The following is a 22,874-nucleotide window of genomic DNA, read 5'->3' on the forward strand; positions in this document are numbered from 1 at the left end:
CTTCCTCCTATTCCCATGTAACAGGCTCGAGGGGCTGAATGGCCTCTTCCTGTTCCTGTATAACAGGCTCGAGGGGCTGAACGGCCTCTTCCTGTTCCTGTATAACAGGCTCGAGGGGCTGAATGGCCTCCTCCTGTTCCCGTGTAACCGGCTCGAGGAGCTGAACGGCCTCTTCCTGTTCCTGTATAACAGGCTCGAGGGGCTGAATGGCCTCCTCCTGTTCCCGTGTAACCGGCTCGAGGGGCTGAACGGCCTCTTCCTGTTCCTGTATAACAGGCTCGAGGGGCTGAATGACCTCCTCCTGTTCCTATGTAACAGGCTCGAGGGGCTGAATGGCCTCCTGTTCCTATGTAACAGGCTCGAGGGGCTGAATGGCCTTCTCCTGTTCCCGTGTAACAGGCTCGAGGGGCTGAATGGCCTTCTCCTGTTCCCGTGTAACAGGTTCGAGGGGCTGAATGACCTCCTTCTGTTCCTGTGTGACAGGCTCGAGGGGCTGAATGGCCTCCTGCTGTTCCTATGTAACAGGCTCGAGGGGGCTGAATGACCTGCTGCTGTTCCTATGTAACAGGCTCGAGGGGCTGAATGGCCTTCTCCTGTTCCTGTGTAACAGGTTCGAGGGGCTGAATGACCTCCTTCTGTTCCTGTGTGACAGGCTCGAGGGGCTGAATGACCTCCTGCTGTTCCTGTGTGACAGGCTCGAGGGGCTGAATGACTTCCTCCTATTCCCATGTAACAGGCTCGAGGGGCTGAATGGCCTCTTCCTGTTCCTGTATAACAGGCTCGAGGGGCTGAACGGCCTCTTCCTGTTCCTGTATAACAGGCTCGAGGGGCTGAATGGCCTCCTCCTGTTCCCGTGTAACCGGCTCGAGGAGCTGAACGGCCTCTTCCTGTTCCTGTATAACAGGCTCGAGGGGCTGAATGGCCTCCTCCTGTTCCCGTGTAACCGGCTCGAGGGGCTGAACGGCCTCTTCCTGTTCCTGTATAACAGGCTCGAGGGGCTGAATGAACTCATGCTGTTCCTGTGTGACAGGCTCAAGGGGCTGAATGACCTCCTTCTGTTCCTGTGTGACAGGCTCGAGGGGCTGAATGAACTCATGCTGTTCCTGTGTGACAGGCTCGAGGGGCTGAATGACCTCCTGCTGTTCCTGTGTGACAGGCTCGAGGGGCTGAATGACTTCCTCCTATTCCCATGTAACAGGCTCGAGGGGCTGAATGGCCTCCTCCTGTTCCTGTATAACAGGCTCGAGGGGCTGAATGGCCTCCTCCTGTTCCTATCTTCCTTCCTATGAGTTCAACAAGAACCCAAAAGCTACTGTTAGATTAGACTTGTATCATTACAGTTTAATTTGATTGAGTTTAGTTTTTTGAAACAGTTTGTAGATTGAAAGGAGGCGCAGTGATAGGTGGCAGGCTGTGCGGAGCGGACATTGTGAATAATGCCTGAGAAAGTCTCCTGATTGCACTGCTTAAAGGGTTGTACAAAGGGTTAATGAGCAGCCGTGAATCAGTTGCTATTTCAGTTTTTATGGGTTGAGCAATGCTATACATGTTCAAAGTTCAAATGGTGCAATTTCCTCTGTTAAAAACAGCAGAGAGGTTGTGTAAGAAGTGCGGAGCGGAGAGTGTCCACGACCCGCCTGGTGCAGGGCAGATGGGCTGAAGGGTATTTTTTGCCCTGTGTTCCTATGTTATCGAAGTCATGTCCTTTTGCCTTTGGTGTGATTGGTTTCAGCGTGGAATAGTTTGGTGAGGGAGCTAGCTGGAGATGAAAGGTGGCTTGGGATTGGAGAGGGGCAGGTTGTATTTATATATCGCCTTTCGTGACAAAGTGCTTCACAGCCAATGAATTACTTTTGAAGAGCAGTCACTGTTATGTAGCCAAATTCAGCTGTCAATTTGTACAATCCCACACAGCAATGATCAAATGTTTTGGTGGTGTTGATATGAGGATAAATGCTGACACGGACACCGTGGGGAAACTCCCTGCTGTTCTTGGAAAAGAACCCTAGGATCTTTAACATTCACCTGAACAGGCAGGTGGACGTCACCAAGAAAAGAGGGAGAGAATAAGAAATTGGTCATCGTGGGACTGACATGATGATTTCTGTGCCCAACATGCTGCTTGTGCCTATAGACAGGGAGAAGGTTTCCAGGAGGGTCGTGTGCATTTATTTCAAAGTGGGTGTTAGACAATAAATGTAGGTTGTAGAGAGAGAGTGAGCAAGGAATTCAATTCAGAATCGCCCCTCATTTGAGGTTTCCAGGTGTTTCAAACCAGTGACTGAGAAACTGGAATATATTTAGGTGGAGCCTGCTTGGTGTGGAGTGAGCAGATTTCACAGAGGTGGAAAGGACCTGCAGGTGTGTCGGGAGTTAAGTACGTTGAGTAGTATTTGCTCACTGACTGCCGGAAGGATATTGGGGTGTTGCAAACTTCCTGTTAAAATTCCCTTTATCTTTCCAGTCAACTTCTGGGAGGAGCGAGTTATAAACTGTCCTGCTCTGGTTCAGAATATAAACCTGGCTCCGGTAAGTTCACTTCTGTACGAGCGCTCCTCGGTTATTAATTGTTAACTCCGCTGTACTGCGCCTGTTCAATAATGAAGAATGATAGAGCTGAGGACCTGCCATAATTCACACATATCAAACAGGCAACAGCGCTTAGCGTGATTGAAGGTGGACAGGCGAGGGACTGACAGGCTCCGGGTCACAGGAACTAGGGGAACACCAGGGCGGTGAAGGGGGCGGTGAGATCACGGTGAGGGGGGCGGTAAGACCACGGTGAGGAGGGGCAGTGAGGGGGCGGTGAGATCACGGTGAGGGGGGCGGTGAGATCACGGTGAGGAGGGGCAGTGAGGGGGCGGTGAGATCACGGTGAGGGGAGCGGAGAGATCGTGGTGAGGAGGGGCAGTGAGGGGGCGGTGAGATCACGGTGATGGGGGGCAGTGAGGGGGTGGTGAGATCGCGGTGAGGGGGGCGGTGAGATCACGGTGAGGAGGGGCAGTGAGGGTGTGGTGAGATCACGGTGAGGGGGGCGGTGAGATCACGGTGAGGAGGGGCAGTGAGGGGGCGGTGAGATCACGGTGATGGGGGGCAGTGAGGGGGTGGTGAGATCGCGGTGAGGGGGGTGGTGAGATCGCGGTGGGGGGCGGTGAGATCGTGGTGAGGGGAGAGGTGAGGGGGCGGTGAGATTGTGGTGAGGGGGAGGTGAGGGGGCAGTGAGATCACGGGGCGGTGAGATCATGGTGAGGGGGGCGGTGAGATCACGGTGAGGAGGGGCAGTGAGGGGGTGGTGAGATCACGGTGAGGGGGGCGGAGAGATCGTGGTGAGGAGGGGCAGTGAGGGGGCGGTGAGATCACGGTGATGGGGGGCAGTGAGGGGGTGGTGAGATCACGGTGAGGGGGCGGTGAGATCGCGGTGAGGGGGCGGTGAGATCGCGGTGAGGGGGCGGTGAGATCGTGGTGAGGGGGGAGGTGAGGGGGCAGTGAGATCACGGGGCGGTGAGATCACGGTGAGAGGGGGTGGTGAGATCATGGTGAGGGGCGAGGTGAGATCACGGTGAGGGGGGCAGTGAGATCACGGTGAGGGGCGGTGAGATCGTGGTGAGGGGGCAGTGAGATCACGGTGAGGGTGGCGATGAGATCACGGTGAGGGGGCGATGAGATCACGGTGAGGGGGCGGTGAGATCACGGTGAGGGGGCGGTGAGATCACGGTGAGGGGGGAGGTGAGATCACGGTGAGGGGGGCAATGAGATTATGGTGAGGGGCGGTGAGATCACGGTGGGGGGGCGATGAGATCACGGTGAGGGGGCAGTGAGTTCACGGTGAGGAGGGGCGGTGAGGGGGCAGTGAGTTCACGGTGAGGAGGGGCGGTGAGATCTCGGTGAGGAGGGGCGGTGAGATCTCGGTGAGGGGGCGGTGAGATCTCGGTGAGGGGGCGGTGAGATCTCGGTGAGGGGGCGGTGAGATCACGGTGAGGGGGCGGTGAGTTTATGGTGGGGGTGAGATCGCGGTGAGGGGGCGGTGAGTTTACGGTGAGGGGGCAGTGAGATCATGGTGAGGGGCGGTGAGTTTATGGTGAGGGGTGAGATCGCGGTGAGGGGGCGGTGAGTTTACGGTGAGGGGGCAGTGAGATCACGGTGAGGGGGCGGTGAGTTTATGGTGAGGGGTGAGATCTCGGTGAGGGGGCGGTGAGATCACGGTGAGGGGGCGGTGAGATCACGGTGAGGGGGTGGTGAGTTTATGGTGAGGGGTGAGATCGCGGTGAGGGGGCGGTGAGTTTACGGTGAGGGGGCAGTGAGTTTACGGTGAGGGGGCAGTGAGATCTCGGTGAGGGGGCGGTGAGATCACGGTGAGGGGGCGGTGAGTTTACGGTGAGGGGGCAGTGAGATCGCGGTGAGTTTACGGTGAGGGGGCGGTGAGTTTACGGTGAGGGGGCAGTGAGGGGGCGGTGAGGGGGCAGTGAGTTTACGGTGAGGGGGCAGTGAGATCTCGGTGAGGGGGCGGTGAGTTTATGGTGGGGGGTGAGGTCGCGGTGAGGGGGGCGGTGAGTTTATGGTGAGCGGCAATGCGTTTTTGTGCATTTGTTAACGGGAGATCTGCAGGATGGTTTCAGGTGATGTAACTTCACCAACTTTTCCTGGCTCTTAATAACTTGAACTGGTGGTAGAATCAAACCCGTCGCGGCATGAGTGGAAATTTTATCGTACGGTCCTCATTCTTCCCTCACACTTGCTGTCGGGGCCGCCTCACTTCCCTCCATCTTCCCTTCTGCAAGCTTCTAAAACGTAACCTTGGTGTCGCTACATTGGGATTCACTTCACTCATTCCAACCTTGGTGCCCTGCAGCTTCTACATTGACTCCCTCTGGGTTTAACAGTCAGGAGCTGGAACTCCATGCCACAGGAACAGGAGGAGGACATTCAGCCCCTCGAGCCTGTCCACCATTCTATTAGATCATGGCTGATCTGTACCTCACCATCCAGGACAAAGCAGCCCGCTTGATCGGCACCCCATCCACCACCTTAAACATTCACTCCCTCCACCACTGGCGTACCATGGCTGCAGTGTGCACCATCTACAAGATGCACTGCTGCAACTCGCCAAGGCTTCTTCGGCAGCACCTCCCAAACCCGCAGCCTCTTCCACCTAGAAGGACAAGGGCAGCAGGCGCATGGGAACACCACCACCTCCAAGTTCCCCTCCAAGTCACACACCATCCTGACTTAGAAATGTATCGCTGTTCCTTCTTCGTGCTCGGTCTAAATCCTGGAACTCCCTCCCTAACAGCACTGTGGGAGTACCTTCACCACATGGACTGTAGTGGTTCAAGGCGGCGGCTCAGCACCGCCTTCTCAAGGGCAATTAGGGATGGACAATAAATGCCGGGCTTGCCAGCGACGCCCACAGCCCATGAATGAATTAAAAAAAAACCTCCTTTTACTCACCTTTGCTCCATATCTCTCGATACCCTTAAAAACCTATCGACCTCAGTCTTGAAAGCTCCAATTGACCCTCAGCATCCACAGTTTTTGGAGGAGAGAGTTTCAGAACTCTTTGTGTGAAGAAGTGCTTCCTGACATCACCCCTGATCTGCCCAACTCTAATTCTAAGGTTACGCCCCCTTGTTCTGGACTCCCCCCACCAGAGGAAATAGTTTCTCTCTCTCGACCCAATCAACTCCTTTAATCAATCAGATCACTGCTCAACTTCCTAAACTCAAGGGAATACAAACCAAATTTATGGAGCCTGTCCTCATAATTTAACCTTTTCCTGCTCAGACTGAGAGTGCAGCCTCCACCTCCTGCTGTTTCCTTTGAATGATGTCACCAGTTTTCCACACATGTTGAGACCTGCCTGCCTGGGTGTGGAATCCCAACATCAGTGAGTGAGACTCATGTCGCAGGGAGCCTCAAACAAACACACACACACAGAGCTACAACAACCAATCAATTCTCTGTCAGGTAGGAGTTTGTGTGAAATGGGGAAAGCAGGGCTAAGAGTCCGGGTCCTTCACCCACCAGAGCCTGTTTCTAACTCGGCCACAGTGAGGCCAGGTAACTTCGAATGCAGCTGTGTTCAGACATGTCTGATAGTCTGAGCCATACATTTCCTGCAACCATAGCATCATGAATAAAGCGTAATGTACACATTTTATACTGTGTACAGGCAGTGTTATCTCTTTTTACTGATCTTTTGTAAAATATATACTGTTCCTTTTGATGTTTTTAATTTGTTCCCTCATGTCATCCTGCTGTTGTTGATTCTCCTTTTACTGTTTCCGCTCCTGCTCGTCCAGCCCTCACAGGCCCTCTCCCATTTCAATTGGCTTCTAACCTCCTTATTTATCCATGGCATTCTGAAACTAGCAGTTTATTTCCTGTTTAATGGTATATTCTTATTCTGTACCTCTGCAGTCTGGCAGTGCCAATTGCTGCTGTTAAAACTCTGGGGTTTTCAGCTTCTCTCCTCTGCCACCAGAAGGCAATAGACACTGGCTGGTCAGAATCTGGAAATTAAAAAGACAATTTAATACTTGGTAACCAGGCATCAGACTCTGACAAACTACAGCTGCCGGACCCTCTACACATAAAGCTGAGAGATTCAGGCTTAATTTGTGATTCGTGATCTGGACTGTTGGACCCAAGGTCGGATGCAGGCTGGATCTAACTGGCCAATGACAGTGACCAGGAGCCTAAACAGAGTCACGCTGAAAATAGGTGAATGAAGAGAGGAGTTTGTGATAATGGTCTGTATTTTAGCTCATTTTAGTGGGATGAGCAGTGGTCGGCAGAGTAAAGGGTCCACATTACAGGGTGGAACCAGGAGTAAAGGGTCCACATTACAGGGTGGAACCAGGAGTAAAGGGTCCACATTACAGGGTGGAACCAGGAGTAAAGGGTCCACATTACAGGGTGGAACCAGGAGTAAAGGGTCCACATTACAGGGTGGAACCAGGAGTAAAGGGTCCACATTACAGGGTGGAACCAGGAGTAAAGGGTCCACATTACAGGGTGGAACCAGGAGTAAAGGGTCCACATTACAGGGTGGAACCAGGAGTAAAGGGTCCACATTACAGGGTGGAACCAGGAGTAAAGGGTCCACATTACAGGGTGGAACCAGGAGTAAAGGGTCCACATTACAGGGTGGAACCAGGAGTAAAGGGTCCACATTACAGGGTGGAACCAGGAGTAAAGGGTCCACATTACAGGGTGGAACCAGGAGTAAAGGGTCCACATTACAGGGTGGAACCAGGAGTAAAGGGTCCACATTACAGGGTGGAACCAGGAGTAAAGGGTCCACATTACAGGGTGGAACCAGGAGTAAAGGGTCCACATTACAGGGTGGAACCAGGAGTAAAGGGTCCACATTACAGGGTGGAACCAGGAGTAAAGGGTCCACATTACAGGGTGGAACCAGGAGTAAAGGGTCCACATTACAGGGTGGAACCAGGAGTAAAGGGTCCACATTACAGGGTGGAACCAGGAGTAAAGGGTCCACATTACAGGGTGGAACCAGGAGTAAAGGGTCCACATTACAGGGTGGAATCGATGAGCATTCGGAAGCCATTGGGCTGATCAGACAGTGATCTGGATGTGAGAGCAGTTCACACTCGGAGTTTAATCGAATATTTTGAGGAAATCACTGCCTCGATGTCGTAATTATGGATTTTCAGAAAGAATTTGCTAAGGTGTCGCATTAAAAGGAATGAAACCAGTGGAGGAAGGGAAATGTGAAAGTTTGAGGAGGGTAAAGAGTTGCAGAGGGGGAGTCAGGTGGCAGGAAGTTTAATGCTGAGAACTGTGAGTGGTACACTTTGGGGGAGGAACAGTGAGAAGACATGTATCCTAAATGGTGGGATCCTAAACAGAGTGGAGGAATAGAGAGATCTGACGGAACAGATACAAAGATCCGTATAATCTGGGTTTTATACACGGGGGTGCTGAATATAAAAGCAAAGAAGAGTTGTTAAATTTTTATAAGAGGTCGGTTAGGCAGACTTGAGTAATGTGGGGAGTTGCTCACAGGTCATTAAAGGAAGGATCTCTGAACCATGGGTTGGGTTCACTAGAGTGCAGAGTGGTGCCAGGAATGGGAGGTTATAGTTCTCTAGAAAGGCTCCAAATATTGATCATTGTCACTGAAACAGAGGAGAAGTCAAATTAAGATGTTCAAATTCTGGACTGGATTGGGAGTGTAAATAATGAAAGATTGTTTCTAGCGGTTGGCAAATGTGTAATTGGACAAAGTCTCTGATCATCACCAGAAAGAGGGAAGGTTAGGATTTGTCAGGGTTATTAATAAATGGAATGCTCTAGCACAAGTGAGGATTGAGGCAGCGAAAGTAAATTTATTTAAAAGGGAATTTGATAAAGGTTTGAAAATTCTGGTTTTAACAGGATATGAAACGGGCATGGAAATGGATGAGGGTGTTAATGCACAATGTGCTAACAGGCGCAAGGGTACGATGGGATGAATGACCTGTGTATTACAAACCATTGTCTGCTCTTCTCTCTCCAGGGTTAGGAAGCATTTCTAATCGTCGCTGCTTCCTGTTCTTCACATTGAAGGGTTTGGATTTGTGGACTGTGAGTTGATTTTTCAGTTTGTAAATTGCTGAGTGTTCTTTGTCTGTTCGATGGCACAGCGTGAAGCACTATCTTTAGTAAATCTTTCTTTACTATGGAAAGATTATTGTAAACCATCCTGATCCTTGATACTGTCCTTGTTAACTGACCCTGAACCTATTTACCATCTTTACACCTCCACAAAAGCCCCTCAATCACCTTCGTACAAAGGACAAAAACCATTTCCTTTTAGAACTCGGTGCTGATTCTAGGGATTGGTCTGGAGACTATGTGACTGGGCAACACTGTACGCCTGTACAGGCCCCGCCCAGACACAGGCCCCGCCCCACCCAGACACACCCCGCCCAGACACACCCCGCCCCGCCCAGACACACCCCGCCCCGCCCAGACACACCCCACCCAGACACACCCTGCCCCGCCCAGACACACCCCACCCAGACACACCCCGCCCCGCCCAGACACACCCCGCCCAGACACACCCCGCCCCGCCCAGACACACCCCGCCCAGACTGTACTCGAATACAGCAAATCTCTTCTGAAATGTCCAGGCAGTGTCGCAGTGAATCTGCACTAAACCGACTCCATTCCGAAATAATTACTATTTTTTACGAAATGCATCACCTCACACTTACTGACAATTAATTCCATCTAGCACATTTTTAGCCCATTCCCATCTTGTTAATATCCCTGTGCAGTTTCCTTTGGTCTTCCAAAGAATGAATTATACCTCCTATTTTTGTATTGCCTGCGATTTTGGACTCCACTCCCTCTAGCCCTATATCCAACGAGTGAACAGAAGTGGTCCCAGACCTGAACCCTGTGGGGCACCACTTCCCACTTGTAACCTCTGAAAACCTGCCCTTAACTCCCACTCTTTGCTTTCTTTCTTCTAACCAATTTGATCCAGTTTGATGTCCTAGCCCTGATTCCATACCCCATAATCTTCTCTAGTAATCTCCCATGTGGTACCTTGGGAAAGGCTTCCCTAAAGTCTGTGATCACTCCATCCACTGCATTTCTCCACCTACCATATCTCTTACCTCCTCAAAGAATTCGATGAGGTTTGTCGAGCACAGTCGTTCCTTTTGAAATCTATGCTGGCTACTTCATAGAATCATAGAAACTTATAGCACAGAAGGAGGCCATTCGGTCTGTCGTGCCTGTGCTAGCTCTTTGAAAGAGCCGTCGTGCTCAGTCCCACACCCCCGCTTTTTGTCCGTAACCCTGTCAGTTCCTCATCCTCCAGAACCCGTCCAACTCCCTTTTAAAATTATTGATGGAATCAGCTCCCACCACCTGTTCAGGTCGAGCGTTCCCGAGCCCCACAACTCTCTGAATGAAAACATTTCTCCTCATCGCCCCTCGAGATATTTTGCCAATGATTTTGAATCCATGACCTCTGGTTATTGACCCACTCACCCGAGGGAATAGTTTTTCTCTCTCTACTCGATCAAAACTTCTCATCATCTGGAAAACCTCGATTCGGTCACCACTTAACCTTCTCTGTTCCAAGGAGAACAGGCCTAACTTTTCCAACTAACCGGCTGTAATTACACGGATTTGTTCAGACACCTTTTGTAAAATTGGCGTGCATCTAGTCCTGAGACCACAGCCACACTCAATAGAGATCCGAAATATAATTATTGGAGCCGTGGCAATTTCATCCCTCACATCCCTCAGGATCCTGGGATATTTCCCTTTGGGTTCTGGCTGTCCTTTAGCTTAACTCACTCATCTGAAATGTTCCTTTTATCTATTATATCACTCGTCTCACTCAACTCTTCTGGATTCACCTCCTCAGATATCTTTCTCTTTATTAAAAACAAATGCATGGACTGATTAAATATATCCCCCAGTTTGTTATCCTCTTTAAATTGTCAATCCCCTCCCCTCCGGTCCCACCTCCCTTTTAACGATTCTCTTGTCACTGATATATTTGTGAAATGCTCTGCTGGTCCTTTAAGGTTTTCTGAAGCCAGGGAAGGCCCTTCTGACGGATCCTGTGTGAAAGAGAGAGACGGGCGCTTCCCGCCCACCGCACTAACGCAGGAGCTCGGACAGAATAAGGTGGATTAATTAGCTGCGCAAATAGATGAAAACAGATATGATATAATTGGGATTACGGCGACATGGCTCCAGGATGACCAAGTCTGGGAACACAACATCCAGGGGTATTCAATATTCAGGAAGGACAGGAAAAAAGGAAAAGGAGGTGGAGTAGCATTGCTGGTTAAAGAGGAGATTAACACAATAGTAAGGAAGGATATTAGCTCTGATGATGTGGAATCTGTATGGGTAGAGCTGAGAAATACCAAGGGGCAGAAAACGTTAGTGGGAGTTGTATACAGACCCCCAAACAGTAATGCTGAGGTTGGGGATGACATTAAACGAGAAATTAGAGACGCGTGCAATAAGGGCACAGCAGTTATCATGGGTGACTTTAATCTACATATAGATTGGGCTAACCAAATTAGTAACAATATACTGTGGAGGAGGAATTGTATACGGGATGGTTTCCTGGACCAATATGTCGAGGAACCAACTAGAGATCAGGCCATATTAGACTGGGTATTATGTGAAGAGAAAGGATTAATTAGCAATCTTGTTGTGCGAGGCCCCTTGGGGAGGAGCGATCATAATATGATAGAATTCTTCATTAAAATGGAGAGTGAAGTAGTTGACTCAGAGACTAGGGTCCTGAATTTAAATAAAGGAAACTATGATGGTATGAGGCACGAGTTGGCTAGGATGGATTGGGGAACGTTACTTCAAGGGTTGACGGTGGATAGGCAATGGCAAACATTTAAAGATCGCATGGATGAACTACAGAATTTGTTCATCCCTGTTTAGCATAAAAATAAAACAAGAAAGTGACTCAACCGTGGCTAACAAGGGAAATTAGGGATAGCATAAGATCCAAGGTGAGGACATATAATATGGCCAGAAAAAGCAGCAAACCTGAGGATTGGGAGCAGTTTAGGATTCAGCAAAGGAGGACAAAGGGATTAATTAAGAGGGGGAAAACAGATTGTGAGAGTAAGCTTGCAGGGAACATAAAAACTGACTGTAAAAGCTTCTATAGATATGTGAAGAGAAAAAGATTGGTGAAGTCAAGCGTAGGTCCCTTGCAGTCAGAATCAGGGGAATTTATAATGGGGAACAAAGAAATGGCAGACCAATTAAATACATACTTTGGTTCTGTCTTCACAAAGGAGGACACAAATAACCTCCCAGAGATGTCGGGGAACATAGGGTCTAATGAGAGGGAGGAATTGAATGAAATCAGTATTTGTAGGGAAATGGTATTAGGGAAATTGATGGGATTGAAGGCTGATAAATCCCCAGGGCCTGATAACCTACATCCTAGGGTACTTAAGGAAGTGGCCCTAGAAATAGTAGATGCATTGCTGGTCATCTTCCAAAATTCTATAGACTCTGGAACAGTTCCCATGGATTGGAGGGTAGCTAATGTAACCCCACTATTTAAAAAAGGTGGTAGAGAGAAAATGGGGAATTACAGACCGGTAAGTCTGACATCGGTAGTAGGGAAAATGCTAGAGTCCATTATAAAAGATGTAACAGCAGAGCACTTGGAAAACAGTGACAGGATCGGACAAAGTCAACATGGAGTTACAAAAGGTAAATCATGCTTGACTAATCTACTGGAATTTTTTGAGGATGTAACTGGTAGAATAGATAAGGGAGAACCAGTGCATGTGGTGTATTTGGACTTTCCGAAGGCTTTCGATAAAGTCCTGCGTAAGAGATTAGCGTGCAAAGTTGAAGCACACGGGATTGGGGGTAAGGTATTGTCTTGGATAGAGAACTGGTTGGCAGACAGGAAGCAAAGAGTTGGAATAAATGGGTCTTTTTCCGAGTGGCAGGCAGTGACTAGTGGGGTACCGCAGGGATCGGTGCTAGGATCCCAGCTATTCACAATATATATTCATGATCTAGACGAGGGAACTAGATGTAATATCTCCAAGTTTGCAGACGACACAAAGCTGGGTGAGTGTGTCTGCTGTGAGGAGGATGCAGAGAAACTCCAGTATGATTTGGACAGGTTGGGTGATTGGGCAGATGCATGGCAGATGCAGTATAATGTGGATAAATGCGAGGTTATCCACTTTGGTGGCAAAAACAGGAAGACAGATTATTATCTGAACGGCAATAGATTGGGAAAAGGGGAAGTGCAACGAGACCTGGGTGTCCTTGTGCACCAGTCGCTGAAGGTAAGCATGCAGGTGCAGCAGGCGGTTAAGAAGGCAAATGGCATGTTGGCTTTCATAGCGAGAGGATTCGAGTACAGGAGCAAGGATGTCTTGCTGCAGTTGTACAGGGCCTTGGTGAGACCACACCTTGAGTATTGTGTGCAGTTTTGGTCACCTTATCTGAGGAAGGATGCTCTTGCCATGGAGAGAGTGCAGCGAAGATTCACCAGACTGATACCTGGGATGGCAGGAATGACGTATGAGGAGAGATTGGGTCGATTGGGCTTATATTCGCTAGAGTTTAGAAGAATGAGAGGGGATCTCATTGAAACTTATAAAATTCTAACAGGACGAGACAGACTAGATGCAGGAAGGATGTTCCCGATGGTGGGGGAGTCCAGAAGCAGGGGTCACAGTCTAAGGATAAGGGGTAAGCCATTTAGGACAGAGATGAGGAGGAATTTCTTCACCCAGAGAGTGGTGAACCTGTGAAATTCTCTACCACAGAAGGCAGTTGAGGCCAATTCATTAAATATATTCAAGAAAGAGTTAGATATATTTCTTAAGGCTAAAGGGATCAAGGGATATGGGGAGAAAGCAGGGACAAGGTACTGAATTTGGATAATCAGCCATGATCTCATTAAATGGCAGAGCAGGCTCGAGGGGCCGAATGGGCTACTCCTGCTCCTATCTTCTATATTTCTATGTAGAATGCGGCACAGGGTGGCTGCCGTCAATTGTGGCTTTAGGCCCGGTTAACTCCACTAACCCTTCACGGTGCTTACGTTCTAGGTTCTGAGTTGAGCTTGGGGAACGATGTCATTGGACCAGCGGAAGAATGCAGGGGCTGCTGGGACTCGACTGCAGCTCAGGAAGCCACGGCAACTCTCCATTCCCATTCCACCCGGGGCACAGGAGGAAGCCAGGACCGGCTCTGAGGTATTCCGTCAGTCTGTCCCTCTCTGAGTTTGTATTTCTGACGCTCTGGAGCTCTGCGACATTCCCAGTGAGGGAATGACACTGGACAAAGCTTTAACACATCTCAGTCCAATTGGAAATTTCTTCCCCAACCTTCAGCAAATAGTGACCAGTGAGAGATCCAGTGGCGGGGAGCCAGTTGCCAGAGCCGGGGAGCCAGCGGTCAGTGACAAGGAGCCAGTGATGGAGAGAAGGGGTAACGGGGCAATATGTGAGCTTCATGGAGAGAGGGGGCAATGTGGGGGTTTGAGGAAGTGGGGAGAGGGGACGGAGTCTGCAGCCCGCGGGCTCGGGGTCACTGGGGTCAGCGGGCTCGGGGTCACGGGTCAGCGGGGTCACTGGGGTCAGCGGGCTCGGGGTCATGGGTCAGCGGGCTCGGGGTCACTGGGGTCAGAGGGCTCGGGGTCACGGGTCAGCGGGGTCACTGGGGTCAGCGAGCTCGTGGTCACTGGGGTCAGCAGGCTTGGCGGTCAGAGGGCTCGGGGTCACGGGTCAGAGGGCTCGGGGTCACGGGTCAGCGGGCTCGGGGTCACTGGGGTCAGAGGGCTCGGGGTCATGGGTCAGCGGGCTCGGGGTCACTGGGGTCAGAGGGCTCGGGGTCACGGGTCAGCGGGCTCGGGGTCACTGGGGATCTGTGAGGTGGTCCTTTCCGTAGTGGGGGAGGGGGTCAGAGTGTCCAGCAATCTGGGCATCTCCTGTGACTGCAGCCTATGAAGCTGCCTGCTTTACTCTGTGGCTTTGATCCGTGTGTGCCTGTTGTACTGAGATAGTTTGATGCGAGTTGGGATTAGGGAGCGATTAACAATGACTTTCTCTTCTAGACACTGAGACCAGCTTTCTTCAAAAGTGTCAGCATGCCAGAGCCCAGACCTTGGGCTCCAGAGGGGACATTGATGGAGAGACGGGGAGTGTTCCAGCGACAGAGCTCCATCTCCCAGAGCATCCGCAGGTAATGTCTCTCGACGTTGGTGGCGGGGAGATGCCTGGGGGTGGGGGTTGGGGGAGTGAGCTGGGTGTGGCGGGGGGAGGTTGGGGTGGGTCAGGGTGGGGGTGGTGGGGGGGGCTAACGTTGTGTGAGGGGTGGAACAAATTTGGAGCGAGCAGGGAGTGGGGGGATACAATGAGGCACTCGGCTCCCCCGCCTCCACCACCTCTGTATTTATCACAGTTGAAATCTCCACAGTTTCGGTCTTGTTTAGGTTGTCAACGGATCGAGTCCGAGCCAGAAGCAGATGCTGGAAGCAGGACCAGAGCCGGGAACGGGAATGGGAGTGGGACCGGGAGTAGGGGTGGGAGCATTTCCCCGCTTCTCTCTCGTCATTTCTTGGCCGCAATCAACTCAGATTTTAAATGTTTGTCGGAATCTTACCGAGTCCCACAGCTTTTAGTTTAAATAAAAATATAAAAATATAGCCCCCCCGTCTCTCCCCACCCCCCCGTCTCTCCCCACCGCCCCCGTCTCCCCCCCGTCTCTCCCCACCCCCCCGTCTCTCCCCCCCGCCTCTCCCCACCCCCCGTCTCTCCTCCCCGCCTCTCCCCACCCCCATCTCTCCCCCCCGTCTCTCCCCATCCCCCCCGTCTCTCCCCACCCCCCCGTCTCTCCCCACCCCCCGCCTCTCCCCACCCCCCGTCTCTCCCCACCCCCCGCCTCTCCCCACCCCCGTCTCTCCCATCCCCCCGTCTCTCCCCATCCCCCCCCGTCTCTCCCCACCCCCCCAGTCTATCACCCCCCCGCCTCTCCCCACCCCCCGTCTCTCCCCCCCGTCTCTCCCCACCCCCCCAGTCTCTCCCCACCCCCCCAGTCTGTCCCCACCCCCCGCCTCTCCCCAACCCCCGTCTCTCCCCACCCCCAGTCTGTCCCCACCCCCGCCTCTCCCCACCCCCCGCCTCTCCCCACCCCCCGCCTCTCCCCACCCCCCGCCTCTCCCCACCCCCAGTCTCTCCCCACCCCCCGCCTCTCCCCACCCCCCCAGTCTGTCCCCACCCCCCGCCTCTCCCCCACCCCCCGTCTCTCCCCACCCCCAGTCTCTCCCCACCCCCCGCCTCTCCCCACCCCCAGTCTCTCCCCACCCCCCGTCTCTCCCCACCCCCCGTCTCTCCCCACCCCCCGCCTCTCCCCACCCCCAGTCTCTCCCCACCCCCCGCCTCTCCCCACCCCCCGCCTCTCCCCACCCCCGTCTCTCCCCACCCCCAGTCTCTCCCCACCCCCCGCCTCTCCCCACCCCCCGCCTCTCCCCACCCCCCGTCTCTCCCCACCCCCAGTCTCTCCCCACCCCCAGTCTCTCCCCACCCCCAGTCTCTCCCCACCCCCCGCCTCTCCCCACCCCCCGCCTCTCCCCACCCCCCGCCTCTCCCCACCCCCAGTCTCTCCCCACCCCCCGCCTCTCCCCACCCCCCGCCTCTCCCCACCCCCCGCCTCTCCCCACCCCCAGTCTCTCCCCACCCCCCGCCTCTCCCCACCCCCCGCCTCTCCCCACCCCCCGTCTCTCCCCACCCCCAGTCTCTCCCCACCCCCAGTCTCTCCCCACCCCCAGTCTCTCCCCACCCCCCGCCTCTCCCCACCCCCCGCCTCTCCCCACCCCCCGTCTCTCCCCACCCCCAGTCTCTCCCCACCCCCAGTCTCTCCCCACCCCCAGTCTCTCCCCACCCCCAGTCTCTCCCCACCCCCAGTCTCTCCCCACCCCCCGCCTCTCCCCACCCCCCGCCTCTCCCCACCCCCAGTCTCTCCCCACCCCCAGTCTCTCCCCACCCCCAGTCTCTCCCCACCCCCAGTCTCTCCCCACCCCCAGTCTCTCCCCACCCCCAGTCTCTCCCCACCCCCAGTCTCTCCCCACCCCCAGTCTCTCCCCACTCCCAGTCTCTCCCCACCCCCCGTCTCTCCCCACCCCCCGTCTCTCCCCACCCCCCGTCTCTCCCCACCCCCCGTCTCTCCCCACCCCCCGTCTCTCCCCACCCCCCGTCTCTCCCCACCCCCCGTCTCTCCCCACCCCCCGTCTCTCCCCACCCCCCGTCTCTCCCCACCCCCCGTCTCTCCCCACCCCCCGTCTCTCCCCACCCCCGTCTCTCCCCACCCCCCGTCTCTCCCCACCCCCCCGTCTCTCCCCACCCCCCCGTCTCTCCCCACCCCCCGTCTCTCCCCACCCCCCGTCTCTCCCCACCCCCCGTCTCTCCCCACCCCCCGTCTCTCCCCACCCCCAGTCTCTCCCCACCCCCCATCTCCCCCCACCGTCTCTCCCCCCACCGTCTCTCCCCGCCCCCCCAGTCTATCACCCCCCAGTCTCTCCTCACCCCCCAGTCTCTCACCCCCCCGTCCGTCTCTCCCCGCCCCCCGTCTCTCCCCACCTCTCTCGTCTCTCCCCACCCCCCCAGTCTCTCCTCACCCCCCGCCGCCCCCTGTCTCACCCCACCCCCCCGTCTCCTTCTCCACCCCCCCCACCATCTCTCCAACCTCCATCACCCCCCCCACCCCCGGCCAGCCTCCCATGTTTCAGGGATTTTGATCCCTCCCGGGTCCCAGCGCTGGATGTCAATCTGCTCAGATCCACCGCTGGGGTTTTTGTTCGGGAGATTCCTCCTGGACGGCACAAATCCAGCTGGAGTTCCAGCCTTTCCCCATCTGATGACCTGTTCCAGACCCCCAGCTGACAGCAGATTGTTCCTCTAGGCTCCGATTCCCAGTGAGTTGCGGCCTGTTTGCTCCAAGTGTTGTCTCCGTTTCCCGAAGTCTCGCCCAATCTTGGCGTCCAGTGATTTCCAGAAACTTTATTTCAACAGCCAGTCACGTGACTCTTGGCTATGACAGAGCTCTGACCTCATCGTCTCAAACAAAATTCCACCAAAACAAGATGGCGTTGAGCAGAGAAAGCAAAGCTAGCCGAGGAGACAGAGACAGAGAGAGCACGGAACTGATTAAATCTCCGTCCGCTTTGTGAAATGTTGGGAGTTAACTCAGAGCCGGGTCTGTTTCAGCTGTGACACCCAGAGAGAGTGGGAGAGTGTGACAGAGGTAGTGTGACAGTGACTTACCTCCGTGCGTTAGCAAAAGCCTCTTGTCATCTTCTCTACATCTACCCTATCGAACCCTTTCATAATCTAAAATACCCCTATTGGGTCACCCCTCAGTCTTCTCCATTCTAGAGAAAAGAGCCCCAGCCTGTTCAGTCTTTCCTGATAGGTGTAACCTCTCAGTCCTGGTATCATTCTAGTAAACTTTTTTGCACCTTCTCCAGTGCCTCTATATCCTTTTTATAATATGGAGACCAGAACTGTTCACAGTTCTCCAAGTATCATCGGACCAAGGTTTGATGCAAGTGTTGGTTGTGATTAATTGTGTTGTGCGCTGTGTTTTCTACAGGGGAACAGCTCAGTGGTTTGGTCTGGGAACTGACAGTGAATTGGAACAGCACCACTGGCAACACAAGAGCTGGAGACACTGCAGCCACCGGTATGGGAAGCTGAAAGCCCCGTACCAGAGGGACGTGGGAATCGCCAGGCTGGAATCTGCCTCATTCGCAGCAGTGGATTCGCCCGCTCCCCGCAAAATGCCAAAGGTAAGGTCAGCCTATGAAATTCAGCGTTACCGAGGCGCCTGACCCTCGCAGGTTCACCGAGGGGCGTGACCCTCGCAGGTTCACCAAGGGGCGTGACCCTCGCAGGTTCACCGAGGGGCGTGACCCTCGCAGGTTCACCGAGGGGCGTGACCCTCGCAGGTTCACCGAGGGGCGTGACCCTCGCAGGTTCACCGAGGGGCGTGACCCTCGCAGGTTCACCGAGGGGCGTGACCCTCGCAGGTTCACCGAGGGGCGTGACCCTCGCAGGTTCACCGAGGAGGCGTGACCCTCGCAGGTTCACCGAGGGGCGTGACCCTCGCAGGTTCACCGAGGAGGCGTGACCCTCGCAGGTTCACCGAGGGGCGTGACCCTCGCAGGTTCACCGAGGGGCGTGACCCTCGCAGGTTCACCGAGGGGCGTGACCCTCGCAGGTTCACCGAGGGGCGTGACCCTCGCAGGTTCACCGAGGGGCGTGACCCTCGCAGGTTCACCGAGGGGCGTGACCCTCGCAGGTTCACCGAGGGGCGTGACCCTCGCAGGTTCACCGAGGAGGCGTGACCCTCGCAGGTTCACCGAGGAGGCGTGACCCTCGCAGGTTCACCGAGGGGCGTGACCCTCGCAGGTTCACCGAGGGGCGTGACTGTAAAGTATGTGACTATACTTAATACAATAATGAGGAGACAGCTTGGAAGGTTCAACTTCGGTCTTTACTTCATACCAACAGGCGGGAACTGAGGGGAGATCAGTACCCACAGTACTATTTTTACCCCTATGGCCAGGAGTGGTACTACGGTATCACTACGCCCTACAAAGTAGTGCTGCCCTGGCCATAGGTTTAAAGTAACATACATATTACATACACAGCATTCCTCCCCTTTTAATTAAAACGTACCCGTGCAATTAAATCAACAGATGCACCATAACTAGGGCTAATAACATTTGGTAACACAACATACATAACATATTTACATCAGAGTTGTCTACCTACATATATATATATAAAAAGAAACATGTTATAGATTCAGTCTCTGAGGAGGCCTCCTGTCTCGACTAGGATAACGTCTTTCTCTAGTCGGTCTCAGTGTAGGCGGCGGTACTTCCGTCACCACTTCATCGCTGGAGCCGTGGAGCTCACTGGAGTGATGAGCTCCTCGCAATCCTGAGACTTCTGTAGCGACGAGCTGGGCCGTGATTCCGCTGGAACAATGTGCTGAGACGTTTGAGGTAGTGAATCAGTTGGGTTTCTGGACTCCACAAGTTGATCAGCATGTCGTCTGATTATGCCGTCCCCTGTATCCACTGTGTACATCAAGGGTCCCTGGCGGGCCTTTATCGTACCAGACCGCCACTTTTCATTTCTATAATCACGGGCCAACACTTGCTGCCCCACCTCGAAGCTCCATGTCTGTCTGTCAGGAGCCCTACGAAATACTCGGTTTTCCACATCTCTCCGGATGTTTGGTCTGAGCAATTCGAGGCGCGACCTTAACCTTCTATTAAAGAACATGACGGCGGGGGCCTGGTTGGTCACCGTATGTGCAGCATTACGGTACGCGAATAGGAAATTGTCCTCCTTGTGTTGTAGTGGCAACCTTTCCTCCCCCATCGCCTTGATGGCCTTTTTAAAAGTCTGTACAAAGCGCTCTGCCAGCCCATTTGTAGCCGGATGATATGGTGCGGACGTATAATGTCGCACTCCATTCCTTTTAGGAATGCTTGAAATTCTTCTGCCACAAATTGTGGCCCATTGTCCGAACAGACTTGCTCGGGCACCCCGTTTCGGGCAAAAATGGTCCTTAAGACTGCGACCGTCTTTTCGGCTGTCGTTGATGACATCTTTATGACCTCCGGCCATTTTGAGTGGGCGTCCACTACAATAAGGAACATCGCATCCAGGAAGGGCCCAGCGAAGTCCACGTGGATCCTTTGCCACGGCATTGAGGGCCACTCCCACGGATGTAGTGGGGCTTGGGGTGGTACGTTCTGTACCATCTGGCACCCTTGGCATGCTTTTGCTACTTCCTCGATGTCCCTGTCAATGCCGGGCCACCAGACGTAGGCTCTGGCGAGGCTTTTCATTTTGACACCCCCCAGATGACCTTCGTGTAAGTCCCGCAACACTTTATGTTGTAATTTTTGAGGGACCACCACCCTGGCTCCGCACATCAATGTGCCCCGGCAGACGGACAACTGGTCTTTCCTTGCCGAAAACGCCGGCAATGATGCGTCACCCTGCGCCGGCCAGCCTTTCGCGGTCAATTCGTAAACCCTTGCCAATGTCGGGTCGTTCTGTGTTTCCCGCTCGATACATTTGCTGGTGATGGGCAAGTGTTCCATAACAGCCGTATGATATATTTCCACGGGGTCCTGTACTATCTCTTCGATCTCGGCAGGCAATGGTAGCCGCGACAGGCCATCCGCATTGCCATGCTGTTTGGTACCCTTATATTCGATCAGGTACTGGTGTGCTCCTAAGAACAGTGACCATCTCTGTAGCCTTTGGGCCGTCATCAGGGGCACCCCTTTTGTTGGATTAAATATGGACACCAACGGTTGATGATCCGTCAGTAGTGTGAAACGTTGCCCATGTAGATAGTGGTGGAATTTTTTTACACCCCACACCAGACTGAGGGCCTCCCTGTCGATTTGCGCGTAGTTTCTTTCGGCTGTAGTTAACGACCTTGAGGCAAATGCTATTGGCCTCTCCGTCCCATTGGGAAATTTGTGTGACAACACTGCCCCTATACCATACGGGGAGGCGTCACATGCCAACCTCACTGGCATTTTTGGGTCAAAGTGTGCGAGCACTTCCTTTGATGTAATGAGTTGTTTACCCTTTTTAAAAGCAGCCTCACACGCTTCGTCCCAATTCCAGGAGGCTCCCTTTTGCAGCAATGAATTTAGTGGATGTAAAATGGACGATAAGTTCGGGAGGAACTTATGGTAATAGTTTATAAGGCCTAAGAATGATCGTAACTGAGATACATTCTCAGGGGGCGGGGCCTTCACTACTGCCTCGATCTTTTCCGGGGACTTATGCAGGCCTTCCTTATCTATAATGTGACCACAGTATGAGATACGTTCCTGGAAAAACTCACATTTCTGCTTGTTCGCCCTGAGTCCGTATTGTTGCAACCGCAGAAGTACTCGCTCCAGGTTAGCGAGGTGGTCGTTATCCGTTTGTCCTGTCACCAGGATGTCATCCAGGTAGCACTGCGTTCCTGGAATGCCCTGTAGGACCTGTTCCATGGTCCTCTGCCATATTGCTGGGGTGGACGCCACACCAAATACCAGGCGATTGTACTGGTACAATCCCTTGTGTGTGTTAATCGTTAGGAGCTTTTTCGAGTCCTGCTCCACCTCCATCTGTAAATAAGCTTGACAAAGGCCAATCTTCGTAAAGTGTCTACCCCCAGCTAACGAAGCGAATATGTCCTCTATCCGCAGCAGCGGTTACTGTACCGTGTGCAGGACTGGGTTAATAGTTATCTTAAAATCCCCGCAAATGCGAACCTTCTTTGGTTCCCCCGGCGTGTTATTTGCAGATTTCTTTATAACTGGGACGATGGGCGTGGCCCACTCACTCCACTCAATCTTTGTAAGGACACCTGCACTCTCTAAGGCATCCAGTTCTGCTTCCACAGCTGGCCGAATGGCGTAAGGCACCGGTCTGGCCTTACAAAACTTGGGGTTTGCGTCTTGAGCAATAGTTATTTTTGCTCTAATGTCCTTTAAGGTCCCCAGCCCTTGTTGGAACACCTCTGGCGTTTTTGCCAATATTTTCGACAGCCTGCTTGTAATGGTTGTATCATCCTTGGTGGTCTCTACTTTTAACTCGTGTATCGACTTCCAGTCGAAATGGATTTTTCTTATCCATTCCCTACCCAAAAGTGGTGGTCCACCGTTTGGTAGGACGTATAAATAAAGTCCTGGCACTTTTCTGCCGTTGTATTGAACTGTTACTTGCATTTTTCCCTTCGGGTAAACTTTTTGTCCCGTATATGTTTTTAATTTGATTTCGGTATCCTTTAAGGGAATGCGTTTGAACAGCCTGTTATAATCTTGTTCATTAATTACTGATAGGGCTGAACCCATGTCCAGCTCCATATTAACTTCGACGCCTGCTACCTTCATTTTAACCCACATTGTGCTGTGGTCCTCCGTTTTGTCTACACCATATAACTTGAGACATCCCAGACCTTTAGGCTCTGCTTTTGTGCCTTCCTGTGACTCGTCTGAGCTACTGTCAGATATCTTATGTATTTTTGTCCTTGCCTTGGTACTGCTCGGATTGCCCCCACTATTGGGTTTCGTACCCGACCGACAAACTTTCGCTATATGCCCCAATTACTTTGGTCGTGGGTGGTTTTGCCACAACAGTAGCATTTACCTTTGTGAAATGTCACCTCATGGGTGTCATAGCCGGTTGTGTTTTGTCGTATTTGGGCCGCACCCTGTGCTGCTGCTTCATGTGCCGATGCTATTTCCATCGCCTGATCTAGGCTGAGCTGTTTCTTGGCCAGCAACCGTTTTCGTGTACTCTCAT

General features: G+C 53.0%; 1 protein-coding gene across 1 annotated transcript in view; it reads left to right on the plus strand.

The window, feature by feature from the left end:
- The first annotated feature begins 1,654 nt into the window (after nt 1–1,654).
- Nucleotides 1,655–22,874, plus strand: part of LOC147103012 (inactive rhomboid protein 2-like) — an 82,921-nt gene continuing 61,701 nt past the window's right edge. The window contains exons 1-5 of the mRNA XM_085964040.1: nt 1,655–2,529; nt 8,522–8,589; nt 13,593–13,739; nt 14,600–14,727; nt 18,133–18,328. Of these exons, the coding sequence (XP_085820166.1) occupies nt 13,617–13,739; nt 14,600–14,727; nt 18,133–18,328 (447 nt within the window). The 5' untranslated portion in view covers nt 1,655–2,529; nt 8,522–8,589; nt 13,593–13,616. The remainder of the gene's footprint in view (nt 2,530–8,521; nt 8,590–13,592; nt 13,740–14,599; nt 14,728–18,132; nt 18,329–22,874) is intronic.

Source organism: Somniosus microcephalus, chromosome 21 (assembly GCF_052327205.1).
Source record: "Somniosus microcephalus isolate GS21.2 chromosome 21, FLI_Smic_1.0, whole genome shotgun sequence".
Classification (NCBI taxonomy): Eukaryota; Metazoa; Chordata; class Chondrichthyes; order Squaliformes; family Somniosidae; genus Somniosus; species Somniosus microcephalus.